The sequence below is a fragment of the Cnephaeus nilssonii genome (genome assembly GCF_951640355.1).
Source record: "Cnephaeus nilssonii genome assembly, chromosome: X".
Taxonomy (NCBI): Eukaryota; Metazoa; Chordata; class Mammalia; order Chiroptera; family Vespertilionidae; genus Cnephaeus; species Cnephaeus nilssonii.
In genome coordinates, this window is record NC_137071.1 from 68,031,480 (window position 1) to 68,041,582 (window position 10,103).

The 10,103-nt window shown below is 38.8% G+C and overlaps 1 protein-coding gene across 1 annotated transcript; it reads right to left on the reverse strand.

Annotated features, from left to right (window-relative positions):
* Nucleotides 1-758: 758 nt before the first annotated feature.
* On the reverse strand, nucleotides 759-8,620 carry TSPAN6 (tetraspanin 6). The gene is made up of 8 exons (XM_079765814.1): nucleotides 8,396-8,620; nucleotides 7,216-7,404; nucleotides 6,853-6,927; nucleotides 5,932-6,030; nucleotides 5,204-5,338; nucleotides 4,722-4,805; nucleotides 3,188-3,293; nucleotides 759-2,217 (listed from the first exon to the last, which is right to left on the reverse strand). The coding sequence occupies exons 1-7, from the start codon at nucleotides 8,480-8,482 to the stop codon at nucleotides 3,225-3,227; spliced, it is 738 nt and encodes a 245-aa protein (XP_079621940.1). The 5' UTR covers nucleotides 8,483-8,620; the 3' UTR covers nucleotides 759-2,217; nucleotides 3,188-3,224.
* Nucleotides 8,621-10,103: the final 1,483 nt, after the last annotated feature.

Below are 10,103 nucleotides of genomic sequence, written 5' to 3' on the forward strand. Positions count from 1 at the left end.
TTATCAGTAAGGATCTTCTTTCTCAGTATCCACAATTCCAATAGCCAAAAAAATCTAATTTACTGCATTTGGAGAGTAACTAGTTTTCAACTGTTTTATCACTTTTCCCCTGTCAAATGTTTTAATGGACAATATCCTCTTCCTGTAGTAACTCAAAGCATTTTAAAACATGTACTTGAAAGTTATTATTAATCTTATTTAACTAGTAGTTTTTGTCCACTTTATAACTGTGATTGACTCCCCCACAACTATCAAATTCAAGGACTGTGTGGATGTGTGGCAATTAGCTAGGTTCTACTAATAGATGTACAAAGAAACCTAAAACCAAAGAATGACTTCTCCTATTTACACTTGTTTTAATGATTTCTTTATTACCCTGAAGATACTGGTTAACGCTCTATATTTAACTTTTTTCTTTATTAACAGTATTACAGATGCCCTCATTCCCCCCCACACTGTCTCCCCCTTCATCCAGCCCCTGACCCACCCCAGGCATTCCCCACACTATTGTCTGTGTCCATTGGTTATGCACATATGTTCTTTGGTTAATCTCTTCCCATCTCCTCCATCTTCCTCCCCACTGAGATATGCCATTCTGTCCCCTGCATCCATACCTGGACCTATTTTGTTTGTCAGTTTATTTTGTTCATTAGATTCCACATATAAGTTAGATCATGTGATATTTGTCTTTCTCTAACTGGTTTATTTGGCTTAGCATAGTAAGAATCTAGAAACACTAATCAGAAAGAATATATGCACTCCTATAGTCATATCAGCATTATTTACAATAGCTAAGATCTGGAAATAGCCCAAGTGTTCATCAATAGATGAGTAGATAAAAAAGCTGTGGTACATTTACACAGTGGAATACTATGCAGCTATAAAAAGAGCTCTTACCCTTTAGAATCGCATGGATGGATCTGGAGATTATTATGCTAAGTGAAATATCCAACCTCTTAATGCAAGCTATATAATTTAAAAAGTATGATCTCTGGGAAAATGCTAAGAATTTGCTATTTCATGACAAGGAAAGTAATCTTTTCACAGGGAATAAGTTTCTGTAAACAGAGACATTAATGTTTTACATGCAGTTTTATTATTTTTATTAAATTTATTGGGGTGACATTGGTTAATAAGATTACATAGGTTTCAAGTAGAATATCATACTAAGCAAAATAAGTCAGACAGAACAAGAACCATATGATCTCACTCATATGTGGGATATAAAACTGAAAGCAACAAATGAATAAACAAAAATAAAAATAAAAACTCATAGTCAATAGCTCAGTTCTACATTTCATATCTAAAACTGTACTCCAAATAGAAATATGGGGCTTAGCTCTCTCAGTAGAAAATAACCATTCAGTAGTTTCTAAAAGTGAATTTAAACACGATTTTAGAGGAAAACAATATTTCTTGTGTAAAAGTCATATTTATGAAAGGCATAAATCAAAACTAAGATTATTAAAGTTGTCCACGATATTGATAATTAAGTCATACCAATCTGGTAAGGAAATGCCAGCTAAAGCTAATGAAGATGAGTTGCTTTAAATTTCTCAGGAAAACACACTAATCCTGACACAATTAATTAGATTCAAGTGATGGAGGAAATATAACACCTTAACTTGGAGGCAAAGAAATGTAAAGTATAAGTGTGCTGCTATCTGATGTGCCACAGAAATGGTAGTGCCCTTTAGTCTTGGGTACCTTAGGTCAGAGACCGTTACCACCATCTGGCAACTCTGATGGGTGCCATCCAACTCCTGGCTGGAATTAAACTACACAATGCAACACTCTGCCTATCAGAACAGAGAGAGACTAATCAAAACATTTTAACTTCTTGATACAAATTATGCAATCAAATCACATAACCTTGGCTGGGAAGGGGCCAGTTCAAAGGGGTCAAATTCCCATTTTATAACAGTACATCAAAACAGAAAATCCACAGTGCCTTTCAAAGGCCCTACATTGAGAAAAATAATAATCAAGAGGAACAAGCAAACATTGTTTCATTTACAATTTACTAGCTCTTCCAGTGTTTCAGATAAAGTTTCAATGATATTACATTATGAATGGGACAAAAGGTGGACTTATACGATATTGAACAAATGTCTAGATTGAATCAGACTATTGGTGTAGCTTTTCAGTCAATGGGTAACATGGGGCAGTTTTCCAAACCAGGCAATCTAGTAGCTCACAGAGGGTAATGTAAATATCCTAAAATGAAAGAAAAAAAATTACTTGTATCCCAAATACCAATAGCTGTATTCACTTGCACACATTCTAATCTACTCTTCTAATGAAGACCTTCATGTGTTCCCACTATGCCCTAATCACTTTTCAAAGTGCCAGAGTAACAGCACTAAAGCATCACCTCTGCCATTATGGAGTATATGGTCTTATTTTATACCATATATACACCTATTTTTGATAGTTCTTTAATAAATTATATTTTTTCAAAGAAAAAATGTGAAGGGTGCTCTAGGGATTAAGTCAGCTAGCAACAGTCCTTGCATTTTACCATTCAAATACTGAAGTTATTGAAATACACATTTCCCCCAAATCCAGTTCCTGGTTAGTCCAGATGAGTTTATGTCTCTAATAATAAGTCCACCAGATGACTGTGATCATAAGAACTAGGCCAAAGCCTAGGGGAAATGCCACTATTGGTCAAGAGCAGAGTGTACTTCCCAGGGAACCTAATTTCTCTTCACCAGGGATGAGGGCCATATAAGGCCTGCAAAATCACTTGGTCTGGCCCTGCCAAGGCAACCACAAGCAGGACTCGAAATTCAATAAATTTAGGACCTTTTATCATAGCAACATAAATTTATATTAAGTGAATTATATTAAGCGAATGATGTTATAAACATACAAATGGCCCTTGGCAGAAACAAGGTTCCCCATCCCTGCTCTTCACTGTAGGTTCAAATTTGTTAGAAAAGGGACCATCACTCAGGATCTTTAGGCTGGACATGTGTAGGTAAACCAAAAGAAGCCCTTCTGTCCTTTTTGGTCATGCCCTGAATTTAGAGACCTGAGCTGTCTGTGTGGGGCTAACATAGTACCAATAAGATTTGAAGGAACTACTGGACAATACCTTTTTGGCAAACTTGCTCCTTCCATCACATGCACAAGCTGAAGCAAATACCAACACTGATATAGCGGAGGACCAAAATGAACGTACCTTAAAGTTGGAAAGGAGTAAGCATATGTAATGTTGGTTACACTATCTCATACTGGTTGTTTGTTATAGCGCGAGAGAGGCAGTAGGCGAGAAAGATTCCAATCAGCTGGAAATAAAATACAAGCAAAATTAAACATACACACCAAAGAGCTTAAAGACCTCAGGGTGTAGGTAGAGTCTCCTTCACTTCTAATTCACTAATGATTTCCTTCCTGAAGTTTTTCTAGATAGTTATGTTTGATACTACTCAGCATCTAGGTCACATTTAAAGAATATAAGTGAAGTTCTACTACTACTGTGACCTGGAATTTCACAACTGTAACTGACAAAAATCACCCAAGGAAAATTCTAAATGTCATAACTTTGGGGAAATGTTTCTTCCTCTTCCTCTGTTATCAGAACAAAAAGGGTATGGCTTAGAATAAGAATCTCATCTAGTAAAATTTCCATCTGTGAGGACAGAGATTTTCCTGGAGAGTCTAGAGCAGTGCTGCAGTGCTGGCAATGTTGTGTAATACCAATACCTCCCCTGTCCAATACGATCACCACTGACCACCTGTGGCTTTTCAACATTTCAAATAGGGGTAGAGTAACCGAAGAAACAAAATTTAAATTTTATTTAAGAAATAGAACCTTTAAAATGTAGCTAGTGGATATTTTATTAGACAAAGCAGATTCAGATATAGCTATGCCTACTACTTTAGAAATATATTAAGATTAGACTTCATCAATTACATAGATCAAAATGCTTTTAGTCTTATCTCCACAATGTTTAATAGGAAAAACACCCCCTAAATAAGTTGTTTAGAACCACAATATAGACTTTTCATGCTACAGTGAGACATAGTAAAACTCCAGAAATACAACTTGAATCCACAGCATAGTACCCACCCAAAATAATAGGCACATATTGAATGTGGGTTTGTATGATCTAAATTTCAATCGTCTTGGACTTACATGCAACTCATAAGTGAGTTGCAGCTCAGGAAAAAAAAGATTCTAATAATGTTTTAGAATCTTGACTGACTGCACAGCAAAGCAAGGTTCCGGTCTATCTCATATTTTGTTTAATGAACTGGGATGCTGGAAAGTTGCCATAACTAAGAGGGCACCAGGTCTTTCTACAGTTAACTGCTTTCCAAAGATATACACTGCTAGAAGTTAATTTTAAGCCTTGCTTTTTGTAGTTTCAAGGCATGACTGGCCATGTAAAAAGAACAGGTAAATAGTAATAAAAACTTAAAGAAATCCATACTTATGGAAAAACGTTAGAGCTAAGACATCAAAAAATTGGAATGAAAAAGGCAAAATATTCCCTTCCAAATAAGCTAAATAAAAACCCAATCACAAATGATTTACTACATATGCTTCATATACTGTGATGAGCAACTGAGAGTTTTGTGAAAATGTAACTTCTCTGAAAATGCCCACACTATCCAGGGCCCTGAAGCGAAAAGTTGAAGCCTTCAAAGTGGAAATCGTCTGGCTGACACCTATAAGAGTGATGAAACAGTTCCTAAATACATGGATTTACCTGGAAGCAAGCAACTCCAAAGGAAATTCCAGCAACAACTCCCATTTCTGATTCTATAATGGTCATCACCTTTATAAAACAACCCTAATGGGAGAGAAAAAAAAAACTATTAAGTCAGCACAAGCAATAATATTTTGATCATACATCTTGGCAGAAAGATGAGCTTTGGATACCCTAGCCTTTTGCCATTTTATTAAAGTTTAATCTTTCATGTAACAAACACTGTCTCCTTTCAAGCACAGTGTTTTTGGTAGAACTTTGAGGAACAGAAGTTCCACCTTTTGGATTATACATTTAAAAAGTGTTTCTTGCTAGTTGTATGAACCTAAGTCACACATTTTCTGTGTTTCAATTTCCTCATTTATTCAATGAGAATAATACCTGCCCTATTTCAGATTATGTGTATTGTGATTAAAAACTAAAAAGTGAGGCAACTCTGTATTCAGTTAATATCTTCAAAAAAATTTTAAAAGGCTCCTTACTTCATTGTTTACTTTATCGGCATCCCTCTGAGGAGAACAATCTTCAACTTTACAGCAGCTCTTGGGAAATCCTTTTTCTATGTAATAATTAGTAACATTCCAATCTCTAAAGTTTGTGGCACCACAACAATGTAACTGAAAAATCCCAACAAAAACATTGATACTTCACATTACAACTTTGTAGTCAAACATTTAACCTATCATCTTAGATTATAATTTGTATTCTAAACAACACTGGGACGGAGGCAGGTGCAGGATGGAGGACGGTCAATTGGGAAAATAGGGGACATTGGTAATACTTTCAACAATAAAGATAAATTTTAAAAAACAACATTTATTATATGTAATGATTTTTTTGTGTGGCTGTTCTTAATTGGCATTATAATTCAAAAGATGAACACTTGTTTCAAACACCAACTGTTTCTAACATTTTTGGACTGGCCTTACTTTCCTGCTATTGTTGGTGCTAACAGGACTTGGGCCATGATGCCAGTGGGGACTGAAGTGTTGCACATGTGAGGAGAATGATTAGGAGAAAATGGAGATATGTCCCTTAGTACTGTCACACTCTTCTTTTCAGGGACATATCTTCATTCTCTACTGATCTAAGATTACAATGAGAGCCTAGGACAAGTGGACAACACCTAGTAGCTAGGACCCTATCCTCTTCTCTCAGGGGATAGGGAATGTGTTCCCCTCTTGAGAAGCCACCTCTAATTATCACTTACCGTACTTTGAATCTTGTCTACTGCATTGCTTCTATAATCTCCCGTAGCATTATACTGCTTTAAAGCTTTCTCATAATTCTTCTTAAAGCTGTTTTTAATCTATAGCAAAGAAACACAAGGCCAATAAACAAAGTCAAATAAGAAATTCCTACATCTGACAGCAGCAATATGCATGGTAATTAACTTCTATGGACCAATCCTGTCCTCCAAGGGATATAGTTTAGCTGAGGGGACTACTAAGCAAAACATTACAATAAAAGATAACCACTACAAGTTCAAAGTGCTATGGGAACATGTATTTATTCAAGTGGCAGCTCTGTACTGCTATATTTCCCCCACCCCAATCTTTACCCAGTTTTAATAGTATAAATTTGATGCCTATGGAATGTTTAAGTTACTTTACTTTGGGAGGCTGCACTACCACATTGTAAAAAACACTCTCATTGATGAGCCTTCACTATTCACTGAATCATTTCGTAACCCCAGGCTTAAGTGAGTGGAATGCTGATTCCTAATTCAATATTAAGGTTTTCATGATGTGCATTAAGTATATCCAGTCTTTTCTGTGTGGCATAAATGGAGATGGTATCAGTTTTGTGTTTTAAATAGTTTCCTATCAAAGTTATAAACTGTACCATCTCCATTTTAATAGGTACTTATACACAGAAAAATTACTAGAAATACATGTAATTATGGGCACCTTTAATTTTGTTCTGGTGATTGTTAGTCTTCACCATTTTCTAAATTTTCTTTTATATTAAAAGTAGACTAGAATTTTTACAAGAAGGCCATTATTGTTAGCTATGGGTTGCAAAAATAAGGCTTTAAAACACAACTGTAAGTGATTTTTAAACTAGTAAAAGTTGTCTTTAACTCTGTGACTTAAATGAATCCATTTTTATCTCCCAAACTCTGGCTTACCTCATGTCTGAAAACAAATCCAACAATGGCAGCGACCAGTTCAACCAAAAAAATGAGAGTCAGAAACATTGCATACTGCAGGATAAAAAAAAAAGTCTAAGTCAACATAAATTAGATACATCACAGCTGCAAAGGGAATCAAGGGAAAAAATGGTCTGTTCAATCAGCGTGTATTTTTATTGAAAAGGACAGGGAAAGCACAACAAAAAGTGGTAACTAGCTGAACTATTACTTGGTAAGTTTTCATAAGGAACAAGAGAAATCTTAAAAGGCCATTGCCAGTTCCAAAAAGCAAAGCCTACGAACATACGTGTAAGACTTTTCAGAAACCAAGAATCACTTCTAAGGAAAATAAGGACTCACCAATTTTAGCATCCACGCAGAAGCTCTGCAGGTAGCAAAACAGCCAAAGGTGCCCAAAAGAATGATGACAGTGCCAGTGCCGATGAGCACAAAGGGAACATTGGTGGCCTTCTCATTTAAAAGGGAGAAATAATTCTCCAGGCTCACCTTGCCCCAAATGCCAACAGCAAGAAGGATAACACCAGTGATCTATGTGGGAAATCAGAGAATAGAAAGTTATACACTGATTTGAATAGACTTAAAAGTGATACAAGTATATTCAAACCACAAACCACTAGGTATTTAAGAAACAATAGGTCTGACAATTATTTAGCAGTCCCTGGCCAGAGAGCTGTGGCTGGGATGTGGTAGACAAGGAGGGGGAGGGGTCCAAAGGGGGGTAAAAGGGGGATCTGCTCAAAAGGACAGGCCTTTATAAACTCACAGCTGGATCATTTAGGTAGCCCAGGTAGCCAGGGTGAAGCCAAGGGGGCAGTTAGAGAAGGCCTCTTAATAAAATCCTTAAACTTCATCTGTTTTTTTTGTGTGTAAACACAAACCCAGGGCATACTTGCCCTAGGGATCAAAAGTTTCTTAACTGTCTTACTCCTGCTTAATAAAACCTTCCTGGAGGGGCGGCGGGGTATTTTTATGAATTCCAGAAACTTCCCCTTCCCCCAACATCAGAGATGAGTACAAAGGGATGGTACATAAAAGCAAGTCCAAGGACAGACTGGCGGGAATGGGGCCATTACCATACTTACCTGTGAAATACTCCCCTCTTATGAAGCAGTGAAAAGAAAGAGACTATTATGCAAGCAAAAACCCTCAGAGTGGCCGGCCCAGCCCTGCTTCTCTAAAGGTCCGGGGACACCCTCTGCGTACCCTGAAGGGTAGACTCCCTTCCTCGCCGCCCCCCACCCCACCCCGCATCGAATTCGAATGCTAGGCACGTCTGGGTTCCAGGCTTCAGCCTACCGGCCGCCGCCATCCTGCACCACGACCCAGGCGAGGGCGAGATGCACGAGCTCAAGCCCCAGGAACTCGTCGCCAGCGCCTGAGTCGCAACAGTAACCTCTGCCCAAATCTGTCTCCCCCGTGCCCCCCTTGGAATCCCGGATCTGAGCTCCCTCCGCTCGGGGTCACACCCCCAACCCAAGCCCAGGGTCCCCTCCCGTCCCCGGGCGCCTCCGTCTCTCACCCAGAATATGAAAGTGTAGATCAGGAGGACGCTCTTGAAACAAGTAATGACTGGTTTAGTCTGCAGTCTCCGAGACGGGGACGCCATGACTAGCCCAGGACCCTGCCCGCCGAACTGCGGATCAGCGCAGAGAAAGCGAGAAGCGGCGTCCCCGAGTCTCCCCGGAAACTGCCGAACACTTACGAGCGTCCACAACTGAGAAGAGCCGGAAACACTGTTCAATTTTCTAGAGGGTGAAGTCCTGAAGGTTGCCCGGAAAGTGCGACAATTTCCGAGCGCCCCCTGCCGAAGGTTACTGAAAACTATATACAAAGGTTCTAGTGTTGGGAAGTTTTAGATCTTTCAGTGGACCTGGCTTCCATTTTTTCACTAAAAATCTTCCCCCGTGCCCCCCCCCCCCGCCCCGCCTCTTCACCGTCCTTAATAACTTCATGCTTCTATCATCAGCAGCGCCCGCGCTGAGATTCGGCCTCGTCGGCCCTTAGTGCCCTAGAAGGAAGGAAAGGAATAAAAAGTTGAAAGTGACCTAAGAACATTTTCATTACATGGCAAAATACCCACGAGAAATGTATTTCCAGGGAGAAAGCGGGCTGCGAAGCGATACATACAGTCACACGTTTTGAGGCAAAAACTGAAGGGAAAAGTGCGATTTACTTGAGTGGATGGATTAGGCTGCTTTGTTTCTTACTTGTTTTGTGCTTTTCAATTTTTGAGCATTGTTTTATGTGGTGGGGAGAGGGCATAAAAATGAAAGGATTGTGGGAAATAATCACTTGTTGAAAGAATTCGAAGTTAGGTATGACAGATTGATAATACATTTTAGATTGTCCTCTTCTCACCCTCTAGGTAATTGGAAAGTTGAGGGGAATGTGTTTAAAAGTAATTAATGCTGAAGCGTAAGTTCAGCCATTAGGGAAAACTTTTAAAACGAGAAGGTGCTACAGAGAATGCCAGGTAAACGTGATCCCCTTTTAAATGTTAAAACTGAAAGGCACTCTATATTCCAACACCTGGGTTTTCAGATTAAGAATCAGCTGATCATAAAGAGGCTGAAATTTAAGGTCACAGAGCTAATAGCAAAACCAAAATGTACTGTGCTAGTATTATTTTTCATTTTAAATCATATGTGTAAGTAGCGCCATGCCCCCATGTTTTGTATCGTGAACAGGTGGTTCTATATTGTTACAACACGGAGCATGAAGTAAGGTCTGGTTCCTCAACTAAAGTGTAAACTCTTTGAAGGCAGAGGCTGATAGTCTCAGGGTCCTCAAACTTTTTAAACAGGGGGCCAGTTCACTGTCCCTCAGACCGTTGGAGAGTCGGACTATAGTTAAAAAAAAAAAACTATGAACAAATTCCTATGCACACTGCACATATCTTATTTTGAAGTAAAAAACCAAAATGGCAAAAACACCCACATGTGGCCCGTGGCCCGCGGGCCGCAGTTTGAGGACGCCTGGTAGTGAGTGGGTGTTATTTCTAGAGGACCATAGTTGCCTAGCCAACCCATTACATCATCACTGACACAAGCTTATCATAAATGGGCATTTAGTAGTATTGCTATGGCAAAAAGTGAGAGAGAGATGAATGCCCAACCTTTTTACTTGAAACTTTGCTTTAAACATACACCACAAAAACAGAAAACAGGAAAGTTCCATTGATTTGGTCACACAGAGCTTCCCTGTGCTTCGAATATTGACCTAGGACC

What these genes read in the sequence shown, in the direction of transcription:
- TSPAN6 (XM_079765814.1), bottom strand. Translation starts at nt 8,482, where the DNA reads ATGGCGTCCCCGTCTCGGAGACTGCAGACTAAACCAGTCATTACTTGT. An exon ending in TCTACACTTTCATATTCTGG is followed by an intron (nt 7,405 to 8,395) that starts GTGAGAGACGGA and finishes TTTCCCACATAG; the next exon opens with ATCACTGGTGTTATCCTTCT. An exon ending in TAGACAAGATTCAAAGTACG is followed by an intron (nt 5,339 to 5,931) that starts GTAAGTGATAAT and finishes GGGATTTTTCAG; the next exon opens with TTACATTGTTGTGGTGCCAC.